Source organism: Staurois parvus, unplaced genomic scaffold, assembly GCF_062004578.1.
Source record: "Staurois parvus isolate SC_StPar_1 unplaced genomic scaffold, SC_StPar_1.0 ptg000220l, whole genome shotgun sequence".
NCBI classification, from domain to species: domain Eukaryota; kingdom Metazoa; phylum Chordata; class Amphibia; order Anura; family Ranidae; genus Staurois; species Staurois parvus.
The window spans coordinates 1,167,645-1,192,481 of NW_028318016.1; the positions used below are offsets into that span (position 1 = coordinate 1,167,645).

The following is a 24,837-nucleotide window of genomic DNA, read 5'->3' on the forward strand; positions in this document are numbered from 1 at the left end:
TGCTTTTGCAGTGTGTTTTGGATCATTGTCCATCTGTACTAGGAAGAACCGTCCAATCAACTTTGCTGCATTTGGCTGAATCTGAGATGACAGTATATTTCTAAACACTGCAGAATTCATCCAGCTGCTTCTGTCTTCTGTCATCATCAATAAACACCAATGACCCAGTGCCACTGGACGCCATGCATGCCCATACCATCACACTGCCTCCACCATGTTTTACAGATAACGTAGTGCACTTTGGATCATGAGCTGTTCTAAGCCTTCTCCACATTTTTTTTCTTCCCGTCATTCTGGTACAGATTAATCTTAGTTTCATCCATCCAAAGAATGCTTTTCCAGAACTGGTCTGGCTTTTTTAGATGTTTTTTGGCAAAGTCTAATCTGGCTTTTCTATTCTTCATGCTTATGAATGGTTTGCACCTTGTGGTGAACCCTCTGTATTTGCTCCCTTGAAGTCTTCTCTTGATTGTAGACTTTGACAATGATATGCCCACCTCCTGGAGAGTGTCCTTCACTTGTCTTGATGTTGAATATAGAACTAAGACGTTTGTGGGATTTTTGAGGTGCAAAACTATAGACAAATAGGGGTTTATTTACTAAAGCTGGAGAGTCCAAAATCAGACTCCCTTCTGCATAGAAACCAATCAGCTTCCAGGTTTCATTGCCAAAGCTTCATTGAACAAGCTGAGGTTAGAAGCTGATTGGTTTCTATGCAGAAGGGAGTCTGATTTTGGACTCTCCAGCTTTAGTAAATAAACCCCATAATGTTTATTTATAAAAATAGTTTACTTTATTAGTCAATATAAAAATTCCAGTAAGAACCAGTGCAACAGTAACAAACTTGGCTGTTTGCTGCGGTATTCAAGAATATTCCCTACATGTTTCGCCCAACAGGGCTTCCTCAGGGGAAGAAGTAGCGCTGCAGTCTATAATATACATAAAAAAAGTTACAAGATAATAATTGCATGGACGCTTGGGCCAACAAGGACGTTTAATTGCCTATAATTGACATGCCTCATTAGCTTTGGAAGCTTGATACTCATGGTAAGCTGGGGAGCCTTATATTGTTCTGATTAGTTTAAACATGTACCCTTGCACAAAAAATGCAAATACCACACTTAGAATCAACTCCAGACCTTTTGCCTGCTTAATTGATGAACAAATAACGAAGGAGTAGCCCACACCTGGCCATGAAACAGCTTTTGATTCAATTGTCCAATTACTTTTGGTCCCTTGAAAAAGGGGTGATGGCTACTCTTAAGAGGTATAATTCCTAAACTCTTCCTCCAATTTGGATGTACATATCCTCAAATTAAACCTGAGAGTGTGCACTTTTAGCCCATATTCATAATATAACTATAGCTTGAATATGTTTTGGTAAATACAAGAAAAAACTAAAATTGTGCCTGTGACCTAACTGTATTTGATTTTGTGCAGTCCTGCCGCCCTGTAGCAGTATTTCTGCTATAAGGCAGGGGAGAAGCAGTTATACATTGCAAAAAAGGCAGAGCTTTTGTGAAATTGAGGTGATTAACCTAATCTTTCTTTTCTCTATAGACTTTCTTCCATGGGAGGGTCTGGATGCCCCAGCTATTAAGCATGCCATGGTTTCAGGTCATTACTTGGATGTTGATCCAAGGCTCTTTAAGCCTTTTGACACCATTGCAGATACAGGTCTACAGGCCAGGCCTGAAAAAAGAACAATGAATTTGCAGGATATCAGATATATAATTAGGAATGCTTTTAAGGTAATTATAACTTAGTTACTTATAGCTTATGCACAGTATGTTTTTATGGCCCAACAGTCAGCAGCCTCTCCTGGTGATAAAATTCAATGGATTGAAAAATACAAGGATGCCTCTTCTCATTCATGTCTGGATTTATAAGCAAACATTAAGGGCCCATTCACATTCGAATGCAGTGCAAAGTTAACGACACCACAAACGCAGTGTGTTTGCCTGCGCTGGATTGCATCGTACAAAAGTACCATGCAATCTGGTTGCAGTGCATTTCCAAAAGTATGCACTACTTTTTGGAGTGGTGCTGTGCAATTTTAGCCCATTCAAAATTAATTGGTTAAAATTGCACTGCACAGAATTACATGTGAATCGCACAAGAACCACATGCTGTTCCTGTGTGATTCACATGCATTTCCTAGAGTGAATGGGCCTTTAATGTGTATGGCACCTGCAGCCAATCTCTATTACTCCTCTGTGGATAAACTGGTACTTTTCTATGTATAGAGAAGTGTGAAGACAGTTTGCCTAAGGTTTTTATTTTTATGCCTGTATGTATCCTGTTAAGTTTAGAATGTTGCTGGACATTATGATTGTTCTAGACCATTATGCCTTTTATTTTGCAGTTTTAATTGTTTAACCACTTGCCCCGAGGATTTACCCCCCCCCCCCTTCCTGACCTGGCCATTTTTTGCATTAGGGCGCGGCGTTATTTTAACTCACAATTGCGCAGTCATGCAACGCTGCACCCAAATTAAGTTTACATCCTTTTTTTCTCAAAATTGAGCTTTCTTTCGGTGGTATTTGATCATCTATGCATTATTTTTTGCGCTATAAGCAAAAAAAGACCAACAATTTTGAGGAAAAAAAAACTATTTTGGATTTTTTGCTATTAAACATGTCCAGTAAAAAATTTAAAAAAATCAAATTTCGTTATAAATTTAGGCCAAAGTGTCTTTGCTAAATAAAAATCCCAATACATGTAAATTAATTGGTTTACGTGAAAGTTATAGATTACAAATGGCTGTATATGTACTGGGATTTTTTCTTTCTACTAGTAATGGCAGCGATCAGCTACTCTTAGCGGCACTGTGGTACTGTGGCTGACATTCTAGCACTGGAGGGGAACTAACTTGGTTTCACAAGGGACATCCCCAGTGACACCAATACAGATCTCAGTTCTACAAAAAAGCACTGACACTGTACTAATGGCACTGGCAGGAAGGGGTTAATGTGAGGGTGATTAAAGGGTTAACTACGTGCAGGGAGTGTTATACTAGGGGACGGGGTTGTGTGCTTTACTGTAAGCACACTGATCTGGATGGCTGTGCTGATAGGGTGGGAAGACTATTTGTAAACAAAACAGTCTTCCTTCCCGTCAGTGATCGTCGGTAATCACCAGGCACCAGCGAGTAATTACCGGCCGGGACCCGGTGATTGACATCCGTGGTCGTCAGCGGTGGTGCGGGTAGGGCGCGTGTGCCCCATACTGGGAAATGCAAAATCACTTATATATACGTGATTTTGCACACAGGTGCCGCCCTGTAGCAGTATTTCTGCTATAGGGTGGTCCTTAAGTGGTTAATGAAACATATATATCACTTTGTTGACTGATTTGTGTTCAGTTATTGAAGTGCCTGAAGAAAGGATTGTTTTAATCTGCTTTGATTGTAGCAGCTAATAGTATCCTCGTTTTCCCAACACATGCTGCTCGAGGCAATACGACTGAATGCTTGCCACAGTACCAGAGGTCAGAGATTATAGCTGACATACTGTATGTAGCTTCACATATAGCAGCCCCTTTTTTCCTAAGGCAAGCTGAACTCCTGGTACTTGGTTGCCCCCAGGGATTAATACACAGTGCAAAAGTTTCTAGCCAAGTGGCACAAGGGACTTAGCAAGGATATATAAATAAGTACCAGTGGTCTTTAAAAGTATCAGGCATGCAGTACTGCAGAGTAGGTGTGTAGCCGGTAACAAAATCCAGAGGCAGGGTATGGGCAGGCAGAGGCCAGAGCTGGATGTGAATAGCATAATTTAGGGTCAAGGCAGACAGCAGATGATGAGCATAATGCAGGGTCAAGCAGAGGTCAGGGCAGGCTTCAGACATTATAGTATTCCAATTAGAGTTATTAAATCAGGTTAATTATGGTCAGGGTCAAGGTTCACGAAGTGCAGCATGGGGCCTGTTTATAAAGTACTCTCACAATCTCAGAGCCTGTAATGTAAAATTGAAAAAGGATGCCACTGGTTGCAATGGAGGCTAGGCAGACAGAGCCAACCTGCTGTCTAGTAATTTATTACATCGAGTTTATTATTACATCGAGTTTATATAGCGCCAAAGGGTTTGCTCAGCGCTGTACAATAGAGTAATGAGGTCATATCCTGAGGGGAGTGCAGCCACTGGTCAACAGGGGTGGTGGAGGTGTTGCCACCAGATTGGGAGCTGTTGCCTGGCAATGGATGCTTCTGCCAGAGTTACAAGGACAGCAGAGTAGGGATGGGAAGAGACGGTTGTTGCAGGGTAATATTAACCTCCTTCTGAGGAGGGGTCCCAGGACACTTTGGTGCAGACCTGTCAGGATGAAGTTGATGAAAGTTGCATACAAGTCTGCCAGCATAGACAGATGAGGCAGGAACCTAGGAATTTTGCACTGGGCTAGAGGTCCTTCAGTGAATAAAATACTCATACTCCTCTTCACTATTGACAGCTAGTGGTGGCTGAGAAGAAGTGATGGAGTCTTGGTGAACCAGTTTCAGGAGGGAGTTGTGAAAGACATTTGGGATTCTCATAAAAGCAGGAAGTTGTAATCTGAAGCAAACCAGGTCTATCTCCTGGACAATAAATTCCTAGTAGAGAAGCAGGCTTGATCTGCCACCCTAAACTAAGGAGCCTGCGGGTGATGGCGATCAGCAAATTGTTCAGGAGAGGCAGGACTGGAGGACAGGCTAGTCAGAGTTTTGCTCTAAATTTGAGGAAATGTTTGAATGGTACAGTTGGCATCAGAAACATTTTGAGGAAATGTCAGAAAAAGAACAAGATTTAGGAAGGGAGCATAGACACAGTAGAAAGTAAACACATCTGTGGAAGAGTGAATTCAGCTGTTCTAGCCAAACTCAGCCCAAGGCAGCACTGAGGACCATTCCGGTTGTCTGATACATAGCAATGAAAATATGTCTCCAGTGATTTGTCCACTCAGTCTGCACATCAGTTTGGGGTTGATAAGCAGAAGAAAAGGACAGGTTGGTACTGATTAGAGTGTATTATTGTTTCTGTCTTTTCTGGGATATAGCGTGGAGTCTATTTCCTGTATGAGATACAAGCAGCTTAGAGGAGGTAAGTTTGGCAAATGGAATGAAGTGAGCCAATCTACTGAAGCAATGTAAATTATAAATCTCCTGCACTGCTCAATTCCCTTTCTAATCTATTTTAGCAGCTCACCAACACTTTTATTTGCTTCCCACCCTTACTATCAATAAAAACCTTAAATCAGTGCAGCGCTACTTATTTTATTATTTGATTTTTATCGTGCATGTGAACATGCATAAATACAAATAAATCAATTCCATTGTGCTGAAAACAAGATAACCTAATCAAGTAGCCTCCTATATGTACAGTATATGAAGCATACATATAAAATTTACCCAAATATTTCACTCAAATACATCACAATATACAGTGAAGGAAATAAATATTTAATCCTCTGCTGATTTTGAATGATTGCCCTCTTACAGAGAAATTATCAGTCTAAAAATCGAATGGTAGGTGTATTGTAACACTGAGAGACAGAATAGCAACAAAAAATTCAGAAGAAATGCATGTCTAACAAATTATTCACGGATTTGCATGTTCATGAGGGAAATAAGAATTTGATCCCCATCACAATACATGACTTAGTACTTGGTGGCAAATCCCTTGTTGGCAATCACAGAGGTCAGAAGTTTCCTGTAGTTCGCCACCAGGTTTGCACACATCTCAGGAGGGATTTTGGCCCACTCCTCTTGGCAGATCCTCTCCAAGTCATTAAGGTTTGGTGGCTGATGTTTAACAACTCGAACTTTCAGCTCCCTCCACAGATTTTCAATCGGATTAAGGTCTGGAGACTGGCTAGGCCACTCCAGGACCTTAATGTGCTTCTTCTTGAGCCACTCTTTTGTTGCCTTGGCCGTGTTTTGGGTCATTGTCATGCTGGAACACCCATCCACGACCCATTTTCAATGCCCTGGCTGAGGGAAGAAAGTTCTCACCCAAGATTTGACAGTACATTGCCTCGTCCATTGTCCCTTTGATCCGGTGCAGTTGTCCTGTCCCCTTAGCAGAAAAACACCCCCAAAGCAGAATGTTTCCACCACCATGTTTGCCAGTTGGACTGGTGTTCTTGGGGTCATAGGCAGCATTCCTCCTTCTCCAAACACGGTGAGTTGAGTTGATGCCAAAGAGCTCAATTTTGGTCTCATCTGACCACAACACTTTCAATCAGTCCTCCTCTGCATCATTCAGATATTCAGTGGCAAACTTCAGACGGGCCTGGACATGTGCTTTCTTGAGCAGAGGGACGTTGCGGGCAATGCAGGATTTCAATCCTTGTCAGCGTTGTGTGTTACCAATTGTTTTCTTGGTGACTGTGGTCCCAGCTGCCAGGAGATCATTGACAAGATCCTCACGTGTAGTTCTGAGATGATTCCTCACTGTTCTCATGATCATTGACACTCCTTGAGGTGAGATCTTGCATGGTGCACCAGACCTAGGGTGACTGACAGTTGTTTTGTGTTTCTTCCATTTACGAATGATTGCACTAACTGTCCAGCCTTGTGTAGGTCTACAATCTTGTCCCTGACATCCTTGTACAGCTCTTTGGTCTTTGCCATGGTGGAGATTTTGGAATCTGATTGTTTGATTGCTCCTGTGGACAGGTGTCTTTTATACAGGTAACAAAATGAGATTAGCAGCACTCCCTTTAAGAGACTGCTTCTAATCTCAGCTTGTTACCTGTATGAAAGACACCCGGTATCCAGAAATCCTGCTGAATGATTGGGGATCAAATACTTATTTCCCTCATGAACATGCAAATCAGTGCATAATTTGTCAGACATGCATTTCTTTTGAATTTTATGTTGCTATTCTGTCTCTCAGTGTTACAATACACCTACCATTTGATTTTTATACTGATCATTTCTTTGTGAGTGGGCAAACATTCAAAATCAGCAAAATACTTATTTCCTTCACAGTACTTCTTCCTTCACTTAATACAGTCATGGCCAAAAATATTAGCACCCCAGCATTTCTGTGAGATAATGCACCACTTCACCCAAAAAATTGTTGCAATTACAAATGTTTCGGCATTCTCATGTTTATTTCTTTTGTTTGTATTGTTATGACACAAAAAAGTGGGGAAACAAAAAGCCAAATCTGAAACATTCCATGTAAAACCCCAAAAAATGGATTGGACAAAATTATTGGCTCCCTCAATTTAATATTTGATAGCATACCACTTGGGAGAAATAACTGAAATCAATCACTTCCGGTAACCATCAATGAGTTTTTTACATTTATTTGCTGAACTTTGGACCATTCTTCTTTCGCCAACTGCTCCAGGTCTCAGATTGGAAGGGTTCCTTTTCCCAACTGCTGTTTTGAGATCTCTCCACAGGTGCTCTATGGGATTGAGATCTGGACTCTGCTGGCCAGTTCAGTACTCCCCAGCTCTTTGACTGAAACCAGTTCTGGGTGCTTTTTGATGTGTGCTTTGGGTCATTGTCCTGCTGTAAGACCCATGATGGAGACCCAACTTTTTGACACTGGGCCCTACGTTGCACCCAAGAATTCACATGCACACGGTCATAACATCCAGTACCTGAATCAGTAAAGGAACACCAAAACATCAGTGGACCTTCACTATGTTTGACTGTAGGACTGTATTCTTTTCTTAAGAGGCCTCATTGCTTTTTCTGAAGACAGTAGAATGATGGGCTTTACTATCCCCTAACTTCAGCTCAAACTGGCTTCTCAAAGCTGGGTCACTCCACCTACAGCAGAATTCGGGAAAGTATTGCTTTAACATGTTCCTCTCTTGCCATAGATACCTAAGGTTGGACTGTGCTATCTATGTGAGTATGGTTGGGGTCATCACAGAGAAGGCCAAGGGCCATAAAAAATTCATAAACAGAGGAAAAAGCTGGATTATCAGACAGACTGAAAGCCTTGGACTGAGGTTCCTTCAGTATTAGTGAAATAATGCAAACATTCTAGGCCTTGGAGCCTAAAGAGCCGGGCCTGAGTTGAAAATACAGTTTGTAGCTATGTACAAAAATTGAGAACAAACTGCAATTGAAAAACAATCAGGCAGATGATTGCCTTAGTATTTGGATCTAACGAGTCAGGAGGAGGTACTCTGTTTTGCTGAAAAAGATGCAAAGATAGATCCGGGAATTAGCGTGTCAGTTTGCTTTACTTTTCTGCAAACAAATGGGCCTGTGTCACATCCATTGCATGCCACCAGTCAGTAGTATTTTTTTCAGGTATGTGATAATGTAATGCATGCCCCAAAAACAGATGTCAGATACTATATATACAGTTGCAAGAAAAAGTATGTGAACCCCTTGGGATTACGTGGAGTTTTGCATGAATTGGGCATAAAATGTGCTCTGAACGTCATCTAAGTCACAATAGAAGAACGCAGTCTGCTGAACATAATACTACACAAACATTAGATGTTGCCATGGTTTAATTGCACATAACATGTAAACATTCACAGTGCAGGGAGGAAAAAGTATGTGAACCTTTGGACTTAATAACTGGTTGACCCTCCTTTGGCAGCAATAACCTCAACCAAACGTTTCCTGTAGTTGCAGATCAGACCTGCACAACGATCTGGAGTAATTTTGGAACACTCCTCTTCACAAAACTGTTTCAGTATAGCAATATTCTTGGGATGTCTGGTGTGAATCACTCTCTTAAGGTCATGCCACAGCATTTCAATCGGGTTGAGGTCAGGACTCTGACTGGGCCACTCCAGAAGGCGTATTCTGTGCTGTTGCAGCCATTGTTTTGTTGAATTACTTGTATGCTTTGGGTCATTGTCCTGTTGCATCACCCATCCTCTGCGGAGCTTCAGTTGGCGGACAGATGGTCGTACGTTTTCCTGCAAAATGTCTTGATAAACTCTGGAATTCATTTTCCCATCAATGACAACAATCCATCCAGGCCCTGAGGCAGCAAAGCAGCCTCAAACCATGATGCTCCCTCTGCCATGTTTTACAGTGGGGATAAGGTTTTGATGTTGGTGTGCTGTGCCTTTTTTTTCTCCACACATAGTGTTGTGTGTTCTTCCCAAACAACTCAATCTTGGTTTCATCTGTCCTCAGTATATTTTGCCAGTAGTGCTATGGAACATCCAGGTGCTCTTTTGCAAACTTCAAACGTGCTGCAATATTCTTTTTGGACAGCAATGGCTTCCTCCTTGGTGTCCTCCCATGTACTCCATTCTTGTTTAATGTTTTCCTTATTGTAGATGTGTCAACAAAAATGTTAGCATGTGCCAGAGGTTTCTGTAGGTCTTTAGCTGACACTCTGGGATTCTTCTTTACCTCATGCAGCATTCTGCGCTGTGCTCTTGCAGTCATTTTTACAGGACGACCACGCCTAGGGAGAGTAGCAACAGTGCTAAACTTTCTCCATTTGTAGACAGTCTGTCTTACCGTGGACACATGAACATCAAGGCTTTTGGAGATACTTTTGTAACCCTTTCCAGCTTCATGCAAGTCAACAATTCTTGATCGTAGGTCTTCTGAGAGCTCTTTTCTGCGAGGCATGGTTCACATCAGACAGTGCTTCTTGAAACCAGTAAACCCAAAACAGGTGTGTGTTTTTTAAGGGCAGGACAGCTGTCAGCAACACATCCAATATCATCACACTGATTGGAGTCAAGGTTGGCTCACTCCTGGCTCCAATTAGCTCTGGGAGAAGTCATTAAGCTAGGGCCTCATATACTTTTTCCTCCCTGCACTGTGAATGTTTACATGTTATGTGCAATTAAACCATGGCAACATCTAATGTTTGTGTAGTATTATGTTCAGCAGACTGTGTTCTTCTATCGTTGTGATTTAGATGACGTTCAGAGCACATTTTATGCCCAATTCATGCAAAACTCCACGTAATCCCAAGGGGTTCACATACTTTTTCTTGCAACTGTATCTGGCAAGTATAGCTTTACCTATAGCAGTTCCCCTTCTCTTAAGGCAAAAACCTGTGGTCTTCAGAACTTTTTGGAGTGGGGTGTTGCACAGAAGGTAATTAGCCAGTAACAAGACTTAGAGGCAGGTGATGGTTTGGGCAAGCGTCAGGCGAAGTATAATTCAGGGTCAGGCAGTGGTCAATGCAAATTTACTCTTGTCAGGATCAAGGCTCACAGTTTATAGCACAGAACCTGTATACAAAGTACTATAACAAGCTCGGAGCCCTGTACTTGTGGGGTTCAAATAGGGTTCACATCTTTGACATCCAGTGGGAGTATAGGAGACTAGGCAGATGAAGCTGACCTGCTGCCTACCAACAAGAAAGCAGCTGTATTAATGTGGCTGCTGGCCAGTAAGGATGGAGGTTAAATAAAATAAATAAAAAGGAAAAAAATATGGTTTCTCATAAAGCATTTGCAGAGTAAGATTCTTGTTATCACAAACTGTAGAGACATACAGTATCTGGATGCTATTAGTAGCTCTTTTATTTGTTTCAGTATATTTTCAAGTCTGTTTTAACAATCTTCTAATTAGTTATATGTTTATGATTTGGAAGTTCAGTTTAAATGGTCTTTTGGTTCTTAACTTGCCCTTTGCAAAACTATGATCAACAATGCTACTTCCATCTCTTTTAGGATGCAGCTGATGGGGCAACACATATATCAAGGAGTGTTAATACAGAGACAGTAGGAGCTGATAGTATACACCATGCACAACAACAATGTACTGTTGGTATGTTAAATATTTTTAGAGTGGTAAATGTTTAATTAATTTATCATAAATAAAGATAACTTTGTAAATACAGAAGTGGCTTAGAAGCAGTTATCCAGACTGCATGGTATGACATTGTTTATGATGATATTGTAGAACAAGCATAGATTGTTGCGTTCAATGTGTAATAAATATGCTGATGTAAATACTACTCCCTTCTGTACATATCTTTCCTCCGTGTACCACCGTGCCAACTTCACTTTCCATAGATATGCCCAGTAGAGAGAACAGTAATGGAACAAAGAGCTTGGTTTCTAGTCATGCCACTTGTTCTAGCTAATCCATAATACTAACACTCATTTTCTCTGCTCGCTAGGGAAGGGAAATTCAGGAAGAAAGACTGCAGGAACATAAAGTGAATTGTATCATTAATAATAGCACTAGAGAGATAACTCTATACCCATTCCTGTCTACTATCCAGTTACCAACAGTGAAATTTACATTCCAGCACACACATATCATGTCCTGGTATTCATAGATATACAGGTAGTACCAGTAATAATAATAAAAATGTTTACATGAATGTAGGCTTGGGAAAACCATAGACATACATATAATGTAATGAAATTTGTAATGCTTGCTAAGGATTAATCCATGAGTACACCTAATATGTCTGCTACACTCTTTCTGACTGATTAGGGAATCCATTGCTTGGCTGTAAAGTGAAAACAGTTTTAACATGACTGTAAATATGCTTACTTCTGATCATTGTACAGCAGCATCTATGATAGTATCAGTTCTGCATCCACGCTGGTATATATCAGATTGTGGACTTTTCTGCATTCCTCACACTCCTATGGTATTGTCTTATCTCTGTCCAACACATTAGTTTACCATTTTTTGTGTTTTCATTGTCTTTGTTTTGCTGCATATAAACACTTTTACTTAGTATACTGTCTGTTAAAAAAGTTAATAAGTTCAGCTTTATTTGTATGCATATCTGTCTATTTATGCTCTGATTTACAAATGTGTTTGTGTCAGATATTTATGAAATATCCAACAGAAATTTTTTTTCAACAGAGTTGGAAACAGACACCTTATATAAAATAACAGAAGAAGCAAATGCAGTTGACATTGACATATGGTCACCAGATAATAAAAGTCTCAGTACTGCTGAAGATTTTGAAAAGCAAGATTTTATCAGCTTTTCAGCATCATCATCATCACAACAATATGCATGTGAGACAAGTTTAAGTTCAGATTTGGAGGAAGACACTGATTTTGCGAGCTCAGAACCAGATGACACATGGCAGAGGGAATCTCAAAGTCTAAAGGATGGATTGACTTCCATCCTGGCTCAACAAAGATCTACTATGAACAATCTTTTGTACTTTCAGAACTTCATTCAAATGCATATGACAGCTGTTCATGAAGAAGAAGAAACAATTCAACAGCGTGAAAATGTCCAGACAAGGAAAACAGCAAAGTGTTTTCCTCACACAAGCACAGATGAGGTAGATAGCAATGTCCCACAATTTTCAAGTAAATCTTACGCTGGATGGTCTGCTGTTGCCCCCCCTCAACTGCATTACGTGCCCTCTGACATTGCTTCAGATTCTAGGAATGTGTTTGTTAAAGCACAGAAGAACCCAACAAGAACACAGAGTGAGTGTTTTGGAGGCACTCGGAGAAAGGCTGGAAAGAAGAGTGAATGTTGTGATATTTATAACAAATCTAAAGGGGAGACTCCTCAAAATCCAGTAACTACTCAGGTAACTCTTAAACCTTTTATGCATAATAGAAAAATACAGTGTATTTGTCAGAAAAGCCAATGTATGTATACTTTTGATATGAGATCTGGACTTGGTTTTACCAACTGTGTCTAAGGGCCAGTTCACACCACAAAAATGCACTCCGGATGCATTCAGGACACGTTTTTGCTTTCAGTTCATATCACACGCCATTCTGGTGCAGTTTTGATGCAGTTTGCTATGTTCCAGTACAGGTCTGTGCAGAAAAAATGCAGCAAGTTCTACTTTTTTTTTTTTTTTTTCTGCAGTGGAACTGACTGGAACTGACTGCACTGGTGTGAACTAGGGTCATTTTAATACATGGAAAACACTGTGTATGCATTTTTAATGCAGAAAACAAACGCACTGGACTACATCTGGTGTGAACTAGCCCTAAGTGCCAGTTCACACCACAAAAACAGACTCCGGATTCATTCCAGCTATGTTTTTTGCTTGCAGTTCACACCACGCTCCATTCCGGTGCAGTTTTGATGCAGATTGTTATGCTCCAGTACAGTTCTGTCCAGAAAAAATGCAGCATGTTCTACTTTTTTTTTCTGCACCGGAAACTTACTGGAATTGACTGCACTGGTGTAAACTAAGGCCATTGGAATACATGGAAAACACTGTGCGTGCATTTTTGATACAGAAAAAATACAACTGGACTGCATCTAGTGTGAACTAGCCCTAAGGGCACAAAGATAACGGTCCTGCTGATGAGTTAAGGACCTTCTACAGCCCTGTCCAGCTCTCCCAGAGTAACTGTCTGTCTCCTGGAATCTCCTCCATGCTCTTGAGACTGTGCTGGAAGACACAGCAAACCTTTTGGCAATGGCACGTATTGATGTGCCACCCTGAATGTGTTGGACTGCCTGTGCAACCTCTGTAGGGTCCAGATATCTCCTCATGCTACCAGTAGTGACACTGACCCTAGCCAAATGCAAAACTAGTGAAAAACAGTCAGAAAAGATGAGTAGGGAAAAAATGTCAGTGGCCTCCACCTTAAAACCATTCCTGTTTTGGGGTTTCCTCATTGTTGCCCATCTAGCGCACCTGTTGTTAATTTCATTAACACCAAAGCAGCTGAACCTGATTAACAACCCCTCTGATACTTAACTGACCAGATCAATATCCCAGGAGTTCAATTGACATGATGCTATACTCTGATTAAAAAGTGTTCCTTTCATTTTTTTGAGTAGTGTATAATGCGATTTATGCATTTTAATGACAAATATACTCTGTCGTCTTTGGGGTGACACTGAATATATTCGGTTCCACAAGAGTCATCCCCTCATAAATCACCTTTCCCAGAAATTCTCAGATGTGTATACACCCCAACAAAACATCTGCGTAGATGAGTCCCTCATTATTTTTTCTGGCCACCTTCCATTCAAGCAGCATCTCCCCGGCAAGCGTGCCAGATATGGGGTGAAAATGTTTAAGCTCTGTGAGGGTGCAGCACGCTATACATGGTCTTTTAGGATTTAGGAGGAAAAAGATAGTCATGTGGATGCCCAGACTACCTGGGGAGCAGTGGAATGATAGTATGAGACTTGGTGTCACCCTTATTTCGAAAAGGGGTACCACTTGTACATGGACAACTACTATGCAAGCGTGGCTCACGTGGTACCGTATGACCTACTAGAATTGTATGGGCTTCCCAAAACAGCTTGTGAACACTGGACATAGAAAGGGGGAGACAGCCTGCTTGCAGACTGGTGCTTGCAGTGAAGTAGAAGGACAAACAAATGTTTTTATCCTGTCTTTCATTCACGCAGACACAAAGGTCCAAATTTGCATGGCATCTGGTGTTGTTGAGAAGCCTCTCTGTGTCCACGAATATAACCTTAATATGGGAGAGGTGGACTTCAACGACCAGATGAGGAATCTGTATTTAGTTTCCCATAAAGCCAGACGCTGGTACAAAACAGTATCTATATATTAATTTCAATTGGCTCTGTACAACACTTTTGTGCTTTACAAAGCAATTGGAAGAAGTGGATCCTTTCTAAAATTTCTAGAATAGATCATCACTGCTCTTTTGTACCCAGAAGGTGCTGTGGCCCAATCCCCAAATCCAGATGCAGTTACAAAAGTAAAAAATAAGATAATCAATAAATAATTATAAAGTAGAAAAAAAAAGTAAAAAAAAATTTTTAAAATAATTTTTTTGTGTTAACCACTTGCCTACCTGGCACTTTTACCACCTTCCTTCCCAGGTCAAGTTTCTCATTTCAGCGTTGTTGCACTTTAAATGACAATTGCACAGTCATGCAACACTATACCCATTTGAAATTTTTATAATTTTTTCACACAAATAGAGATTTATTTTGGTGGTCTTTAATCACCACTTGGTTTTTTAGTGTTTGCACTATTAAAAAAAAGAGTAAAAAGTTTGAAAAAAATGCACTTTTCTTCATTTCTGTTATAACATTTTGCAAATAAATACTCTTTTTATGCAAATTTAAGCCAAAATGTATTCTGCTAAATGTCTTTGGTGAAAATAACCCAAATAAGTGTTTATTATTTAGTTCATAGGAAAGTTATAGAGTCTGCAAACTATGATATAAATCTATAAATTGATAAATCTTGACTGCTGATCTCATTTCATGAGGCCCAAAAAGCACTTTTCAGAAAGTAGACAGTCTGACGTATTTAGTAAGAGGCATGGCGAGTTGTTTTTGAAGTTCTCATTTTTTGTCATAATTTTGTGGGAAATGAAGACATGAAAAAAAAATTCACTTTTTTTTTTTTTATTAACATACTGTCACCAATGCAGTACAGTGTCATTATATAACTGGTGCGTCAAAAATCAGGGACACTGACTGGAAACAGTATGTAAAAAAAAAAATAATAATTTAAATGTTTTAAAAATATTTTATAAATTTTTTTTCTACTCCTGTGACCAGAGCATTACAATGTTACCATAGTAACATTGTACTACTCTAGGCAAGTGATCAGGCTTTTTTTTTTTTTTTACACATTATGATTGCTTATACCAACAATTTTCATTGGTATAAGCAAGCATTTTTACTGAATGAAACTGATTCATTTAGTAGTTATTGTTGTGATCAGCTGTAATTGGCCATAGCTGATCACAAATGCTACAGATGAGCTGTGATTGGCTCAGTCTGTATATGTGATCACTGTGACCAATCACAGCACAGTTTTAAGTAATGAATGGCATGAAAGGAAGCCATTAATTGTTTACAACTATCATGTGATCTACTGTGATTGGTCACAGTGATCACATGACACTGACAGCAGGCCAGTGTAGTGATCTGTCATCGGCCCGTGGACACAGCCGGTTACAGATTGTGCCAGGGCACAGCCCGTGGAGCACGTCTGAGGCGTGATTCTGGAAGGACGTCATATGACATTCAGTATAATAGGGATCCCGCTAGGCCATCATATTGCAATAGGCTGGGCGGAAAGTAGTTAATGTTATATTGTTACTGTGTTTTATTGTTAACCATTGTTGTTTTTTTTTGAAGGAACACTAATGCTGCAGCACTGAAATGTTTATTCTAACAGCAACAGAGTGTTGCTCTCAGAATATATATGACAGCTCTTGCAGAACTGCTGGAGGAGATTTCTCACCGCAGTTAAGAAAAGAACAAATATTCCCAAGCATGAGGGGTCTGAGGTGGTCAGTGTGTGGATCACTCCTATGTTTCGGCATATACAGTCAGGTCCATAAATATTGGGACATCGACACAATTCTAACATTTTTGGCTCTATACACCACCACAATGGATTTGAAATGAAACAAACAAGATGTGCTTTAACTGCAGACTGTCAGTTTTAATTTGAGGGTATTTGCATCCAAATCAGGTGAACAGTGTAGGAATTACAACAGTTTGCATATGTGCCTCCCACTTATTAAGGGACCAAAAGTAATGGGACAATTGGCTTCTCAGCCGTTCCATGGCCTGGTGTGTGTTATTCCCTCATTATACCAATTACAATGAGCAGATAAAAGGTCCAGAGTTCATTTCAAGTGTGCTATTTGCATTTGGAATCTGTTGCTGTCAACTCTCAAGATGAGATCCAAAGACCTGTCACTATCAGTGAAGCAAGTCATCATTAGGCTGAAAAAACAAAACAAACCCATCAGAGAGATAGCAAAAACATTAGGCGTGGCCAAAACAACTGTTTGGAACATTCTTAAAAAGAAGGAACGCACCGGTGAGCTCAGCAACACCAAAAGACCAGGAAGACCACGGAAAACAACTGTGGTGGATGACCGAAGAATTCTTTCCCTGGTGAAGAAAACACCCTTCACAACAGTTGGCCAGATCAAGAACACTCTCCAGGAGGTAGGTGTATGTGTGTCAAAGACAACAATCAAGAGAAGACTTCACCAGAGTGAATACAGAAGGTTCACCACAAGATGTAAACCATTGGTGAGCCTCAAAAACAGGAAGGCCAGATTAGAGTTTGCCAAACGACATCTAAAAAAGCCTTCACAGTTCTGGAACAACATCCTATGGACAGATGAGACCAAGATCAACTTGTACCAGAGTGATGGGAAGAGAAGAGTATGGAGAAGGAAAGGAACTGCTCATGATCCTAAGCATTCCACCTCATCAGTGAAGCATGGTGGTTGTAGTGTCATGGCGTGGGCATGTATGGCTGCCAATGGAACTGGTTCTCTTGTATTTATTGATGATGTGACTGCTGACAAAAGCAGTAGGATGAATTCTGAAGTGTTTCGGGCAATATTATCTGCTCATATTCAGCCAAATGCTTCACAACTCATTGGACGCCGCTTCACAGTGCAGATTCCCTCCTAGATTGTAAGCTCGTAAGAGTAGGGCCCTCTTACCCCTCGTACGCTGTCTGTCTTTGTTGTACTGTGCCATGTATTGTCCCCCCCTATTGTACAGCGCTGAGCAAACCCTTTGGCGCTATATAAACTCGTAGTAATAATAATAATAATAATAAGATGGACAATGACCCAAAGCATACTGCAAAAGCAACCAAGAGTTTTTTAAGGGAAAGAAGTGGAATGATATGCAATGGCCAAGTCAATCACCTGACCTGAATCCGATTGAGCATGCATTTCACTTGCTGAAGACAAAACTGAAGGGAAAATGCCCCAAGAACAAGCAGGAACTGAAGACAGTTGCAGTAGAGGCCTGGCAGAGCATCACCAGGGATGAAACCCAGCGTCTGGTGATGTCTATGCATTCCAGACTTCAGGCTGTAATTGACTGCAAAGGATTTGCAACCAAGTATTAAAAAGTGAAAGTTTGATTTAGGATTATTATTCTGTCCCATTACTTTTGGTTCCTTAATAAGTGAGAGGCACATATGCAAACTGTTGTAATTCCTACACCGTTCACCTGATTTGGATGCAAATACCCTCAAATTAAAGCTGACAGTCTGCAGTTAAAGCACATCTTGTTCGTTTCATTTCAAATCCATTGTGGTGGTGTATAGAGCCAAAAATGTTAGAATTGTGTCGATGTCCCAATATTTATGGACCTGACTGTATTTTTCACTCTTTTTTGGCACAGATTTCAGAAAATAAAATGTTTTATTGAGTTAGTGTTATGTTGATACTGTTTTATTGTTAACCTTTGTTGTTTGCTTGGCAGGAACGCCAATTACCTGCAGCACTGATAAGTTTATTCTGACAGCAACAGGGTGTTGCTCTCAAAATATATATGCCAGCGCTTGCAGCGCTGCTGCAGGCAATTTCTCATCTGCAGTTAAAAAAAATTGTATATGCCCAAGCATGAGGGTCCTGGGGTGGTCAGTGGGCAGATTACTCTTATGCTTAGGCATATCATTTTTGCGCTTTTTTTTCTGGCAAAGATTTCTTCATCCACATTGATGTGAATGGAAGAATCTGTTGGGTTCTTTTTTTCTTTCAGCTGCAGGCAACGGTTAGTTAGCTGTATTGCTTTTACAAGCAGCAGGAGGGGACGCATACCCCTCCTGTCGCCTTCCACGGCATGCTCAGGTTCTCTCGTCCCAACAAGGAACCTGAAGATGCAGCTGGCGGTTCTGATTGCTGACTATAGAGGAGATCAAAGACCAGACCGGCTCTGTTCAGCTGTATGATCTAAGAAACCAGAAGCAATTTCAGCACTTTTGGTTTCGCCAGATGTAAATGGTGCCATTTTCAAATCAGAACAGTATCTGATCACACCGATCTTGGTGTGCTCAGATTCTGTTAAGGGAAGAGGAGAAATCTGGGTCTAATAGACCCCAGATTTCTCAGTAAAGAGTACCTGTTAATGCCTATTTCTATCACAGGGGATATTTACATTCCCTGTGATAACAATAAAAGTGCTAAAAAATATAAAGTAACAGTGTTAAAAAAACATAAAATGAAAACATCCTGCCCCACTGTGCTCGCGCAAGGCAAGCACATCTGTTAGTCCCACCTTGGTACATTAACAGAGATTGCACCATTCATGTGAAGTATCACTGCGAACATCAGATCAAGGTCAGTAATTCTAGCACTAGACCTCCTGTGTAGATCTAAAGTAGTAACCTGTATAGGGTTTTAAAGCATCGCCTGTGGATAATAAAATTTATGTAGTTGTATCGCCATTGCACGGGTGTAAGCAATTTTAATGTTTGGTATCTATTTACTTGTAACATAATCTTTTACAATTGGGTATTATATTGTGTTTTTGTGCATTGAAATTCAAAAGAGTGTATTTTTAAAAACAAAATTAGCATTTGAAAAACTGCTGCTCAAATACTATGTGAGGTAAAGAATTGCAACACCTACCATTTTATTCTCTATGGCTTCTGATTTAAAAAAATATTTAATGTTTGGGAGTTTTATGTAATTTTCTAGGAACAATTACTGATTTTTACATGCAAACAAAAAATGTCAAGTGGTTAGAAGAGTGGGTGATGTGTGGCAGAAGCTTCTAATGTTAGCCATAAAAGGCCAGGACAGTTCAAATACCCACCAAATGACTCTTTTTTTGGAAAGTAGACACCCAGAGTTATTTGCTGAGAGGCATGTTGAGTGTATGGAAAGTTGTCACTTTAATTAGATATTTATTATACATGCCATGCCAAAACTTATTCTGCTACTTCTTCCGATTATGGGGTTACCACATATATGAGACTTTTTAGGAGCCTGGTCGTGTACGTCGGTCAAAAACCAATGACCACCTTCAGGCTTTCAAAGAGTGTAATTGCCTCATTTTAGCTCTTCACTACCTATCACAGTTTCGGAGGTCCTGAAATGCCAGGATAGTACAAACCCAACCCCCCCCCCAATGACTTTTTGGAAAGTAGATACCCCAGATAATTTGATGAGAGGCATATGTTTATGAAAAAGTAAAGAGAACAACATTTTTTTTTTTTTTCATTTCATAAAACCTTGTGACAAAAATGAGATCTGCAACATACTCACTATTCCTCTTATCAAATTCCTTGGGGTGTCTACTTTAAAAAATGGGGGGGTGTTTACTATCCTCGCACTTCAGGGCATCTGAAACTGTGATACCTAGTGAAGAAACCACATACGACCTTTGAAAGTCTGAAGTTGGTTATTGGACTTTGGTGGTCTGTACGTGGCTGGGCTGTGAAAAAGTCTTGCACATGTGGTATGCTCATACTCAGGAGAAGTAGCAGAATGTGTTTTGGGGTGTAATTCCGCATATACCCATGGCATGTGTGAGAAATATCTAATTAAAGAGACAACATTATGTAAAAAAAAAAAAGAACTTTTTTTTTTTCATTTTCCAAAAATGTGTGGCAAAAAATAAAATCTTCCACAAACTCAACATGCCTCTCAGCAAATACCTTGGGGTATCTACTTTCCAAAATGGGGTCATTTGGGGAGGTATGCTTCTACTATTCTGGAATTTCAGGGCCTTCAAAACTGTGATAGGTAGTTAAGGTGGCAATTGGTTCTCACACATGTGATATCCCCATACTCAGGAGAAGTAGGAGAATGTGTTTTGGGGTATAATTCCACATATACCCATAGCATGTGTGAACAATATATAATTATAGTAACGATTTTGTGTAATAAAAAAGGAATACTTTTTTTGTCAGTTTTTTAAAAACTTGTGACAAAAAATAAAATCTTCCATGGACTCAACATGCCTCTCATTAGATTCCTTGGGGTGTTTACTTTCCAAAACGGGGTCATTTTGTGGGTCTTTGTACTGCCCTTGCATTTTAGCACCTCAAGAAATGTGATAGACAGAAAGTAAAAGCTGCGCAGGTTCCAGTACTATATACCATAGTTTGTAGATGCTTTAACTTTCACACAAACCAATTAATATACGCTTATCGGATTTTTTTTTTTTTAGCAGCATTTGTGGTTATTGGATATTTTTTAGAACCGAAGTAGAAAATATAAAATGTTTCAGCATTTTTTAATTTATATCGCAAAAAAACTCAGTTGTGATCAAGTACCACCAAAAGAAAGCTCTATTTGTTTGAAAATATGATATAAATTTATAAATTTTGTTTGGGTGCAGTATGGCATAACCACGCAATTGCCAGTTAAAGTAGAGCAGTGCAGTATAGCAAAAATAGCCTGGTCAGGAAGGGGTTAAAACCTTCTTGGGAAGGGGGGGGGGGGGGTCAGTGGTTATTTATTTATTTACTTTGTGGCACTGGTGTATACTTATGTTGTATTTGATCTACAGCCTGGAGTCATGTTATCCTCTAATCCTGAAGTCTTTTTCATCCTCAGAGTCTTTTTTGACCCCATTGAATGTGTTTGGGCCCTCTTCCCTTTCTGGCTGACTTTTTACTACTGTCATAAATTATTTTATGGCCCAAATCGCCCAGTTATTTTATTTCTCTGGTCGAAGAGACGAAACACCCAAGCTCTCTCCTGCAGATTATACAGTATATCTGAATTGCCTGTGGTCTTTACGGCTTCTGAGCCATGGGCTGCAGAGACTCTGTCTAATCTGAGTCACACCAGTCCTTGATGTGCTTGCCCATGAGAAATTGAAGTCTACTGCTACTGTATTATTCCCAGTCTAAAAAAGATCATTTTGGCTCTCATTGATGCAGTGCACACCACCCTGAAACTAGAGGATCAGCTGGTTGCTTTACCAGTGCTGTCTCCAGCCTTGGCTCGATAAAGATTTTCCCTTCTAGACCTTTGTCTTGCTGGTGAGCCCTGCTCTTCATCCAATTCTGGCTGTGGCCTTGTCAAATGGATCAAAATTCCTTTAAAGACATGTAACCACTGCCAAGGTTGATTTCTCATGTATTACAGAAAATGGCAGTACCAGTAAAATTTCAGCACTATCTCGTTTCATGCATTTGTCTCTTGCTTAAGCGAAGGCCATTTTGGCTAAAGTACTGGAGTGTGGAATCTTTTTGGAAAAATGCTTTTAATTTGCTTGGTCTCCAACCTTGCTGTGACACTACAGGCTGGCAGATCTCCATCAAACCCCATTTGGTTCTTCTGGTTTAAGGTGTCATTACCCTAGTTCCTGTGGCATAATAGTTCCGAGGGTTTTACTCCAACCTGCTCACCATTTCCAAACCAAAAGGGAGCATTAACGCCATTCTGGATGTCAAAGCTTTGAATTTCTCCTTTTGAATCCACATATTCCGCATGGTGTTGACCAAATCTGCCATAACCTTCCTTCATCAGGGTGACTTTCTGACCTCTATGGACATCATCATCATCATCAGATGCTTACCTATGTGATACTATCTTTCTAGTGCATCAGTGCCTCCTACATCCTACATTTTGCTGTGGGGCCTCCCGCACTACCAATTTGCTGCCCTGTCCTTCAGCCTCTCATCCATCTACACCCTGGGTATTCACCAAGCAGCTGGGCCTGTGCTAGCATTGCTGCCTTCTCATGGCATCCCCATTGTGGGGTACTAAGACAACCTCCTTTTGATGGAATAGTCTGTGCAGAAACTCTTGGACAATGTGAACAGATGTTACAGAGATTAGGATGGATTTTGAACTTTCAGAAATAGTCATGGTACTAATTCATTATTTGGAGTATCTGGATCTAATCCTGGACACAGCCCAGGTCAGAGTGTTCTTTCCACGTAAAGAAATTTAAGACTCTTTGGTCTCAGAATTGAATTGAATAGGAGCTATTCAACTCTCCGCTTTTGAATGAGACCTTTTTTTTTTTTCAAATCCAAACAACTTTTATTGCCAAGGTAATAGAAATAAATGGAACAGTACTTACAGAATCTACAATGACATTACTGCATCAACAGGATTATACATAAATAGAACAATGTGGATACGTAGATCCCGTAATGGACAGAATAACAGATATAGTAATCAATCAAAACAGAGACCACAAGGATCCAAGGCCTTCTAGACAATACCTTACTTTTTCCTTTTTACCTTTTATTCCTTCCCATCCAGATGTAAACATAAATGGGGAAAAGGAACAAAGCCAAAAACATGCCTTCAAACAATAAAAAACAACAACATCCGGTTCACCCGAGACCTCTCATTAGAGCAAATGGGGGATGCACATGATCTCTCCTAAGTGGAGAAGTGGAACCACACACCTGATATGAAATGTCAAACCTGCAAAAGTCAGTCTGCTATCAATTGAGGAGGAGCAAGCCCAGGTGCATCCAGCCAACCCTGCCATACCTGCTGGAACTTAGGATAAGCATCGCGATGTTGGTACGTGAGTTTTTCCCACGGGAGTAACAAATTAGCATAATCTATCCATTGCTTGCTAGTCAATGGAGCCGACTATAACCAGCGCCTTGCTATCAAATTCCTAGCCAAATATAAAAGTCTAGATACCGTAATATACGCTCCTTGTTGGAACAGTTCTTGGTCCAGTGCTCCCAGCAGACATTGCAAGGGATCCTGGGGAACAGTATATTGTGATACTAGAGAAATAAACTAAAAAACCTCACTCCAATATCTATGTAATTTTGGGCAGCGCCAGAGCATGTGAATGAAATCGCCCTGTTGGACCCTACACCTCGGGCAATCAGGTGAATTACCCCTGCCCCACCGGTACAGTTGCACAGGGGTCCTATATGCGCGATGAAGAATAAACAATTGAGACAATTTATGAGAGGGAGAAAGAAATCACCGGAACAGATTCCAGGGCAGCATCCCAGACATCTCAGCAAACTCTCCAATATCCCGGGATCACTGCACCCTACCCCGGAGACTAGCTTGATCCTGTACTGTGGACAACAGCTGGGAGTATACACGAGAAATCATGCCCTTCTTGTGGGTTGCCTGAGTTACATCCTTAAGAAAAACTGAGTCTGTCAATGTGAGATTAGAGAGCGAAGACTGAGCCTGTACCGCATGGTGCAGCTGAAGATATCGGTAAAAATGCTTATGTGTAACTGTAAATTCGATTTGCAGTTGTGAAAAGGACTTTAGGATTACCCCCTGCAGCTGAGATAAAAATTTCAGGCCTCGATCCCTCCAGTCGTGAAAACCCTCCAGTTTAGCCAGCTGTATATATTGTGGATTGTTCCACAAGGGAGTACTGGAAAGAAACCTGGTAATATGAAAGGATGCTTTTACCGCACTCCAGACGTGCCTCAAGAGGTCCGCGGTTGGAGCCGTGGATTGAAAGACCAGTACAGCCATCTCAAGATGAGAGAGCCGAAATGGTAGAATCAGGAAGGGAAATCAAACTTATAATGGGATCAGTATTATCAGATGAATTCCAACCAACCAGTTGCAATTGGGCCACAAGGAAATAAAGTCTAGGCTCAGGAACCGCCAGCCCCCCCGACTCCTTGCCATATTGCAACGTGGACAATTTTATCCTAGCTGTCTGTTTTTTCCAAATGAGACTCCTAAACTGGGTCTCTATGCAATTAAACCATTTCTTAGGAATCCATATGGGAAAATTATGAAAGATATAAAGAAGTTGTGGGGTCCAAATCATTTTAATTAAATTGACCCTACCCACCACCGACAGAGGGAGTTTGCACCAACTGTTACACTTCAATCTCTGCTGATGGAGTAGAGGTAAAAGATTGAGAGAAATATACTGTTTAGGATCAGGATAGACTACCACCCCCAAGTACTTAAATGTAGACACTACTTGGATGTGTTGTGCATAGGCCGGGAGGGGGAGATCTGCAGGATCCACGGGCATCAACACCGATTTATGCCTATGAATTTCAAAGCTGGAAAATCTACCAAAACGTTCAATAAGGGACATAACAGCATCTAAGGATGTAGAAGTATAGCCCAAATAGTGTGTCATCCACATAAAGGGATATTTTTTCAGAGAGAACACCCTTTGCAAAACCAACGATGTCCAGAGATTGTTGCACCAAAATTGCCAAGTGTTGTAACGCCAAAACGAACAAAAGGGGTGAGAGAGGGCAACCCTGCCTCATCCCCCTCTGCAGCCTGAATGAATCTGACAAATCCCTGT

General features: G+C 40.6%; 1 protein-coding gene across 1 annotated transcript in view; it reads left to right on the forward strand.

Moving 5' to 3' along the window:
- The window catches only part of TEX14 (testis expressed 14, intercellular bridge forming factor), a 206,445-nt gene that overhangs the window by 170,206 nt on the left and 11,402 nt on the right, over positions 1-24,837 (forward strand). Inside the window, exons 12-14 of the mRNA XM_089679189.1 lie at positions 1,561-1,751; positions 10,610-10,706; positions 11,766-12,457. Coding sequence (XP_089535315.1) covers positions 1,561-1,751; positions 10,610-10,706; positions 11,766-12,457 — 980 coding nt within the window. The remainder of the gene's footprint in view (positions 1-1,560; positions 1,752-10,609; positions 10,707-11,765; positions 12,458-24,837) is intronic.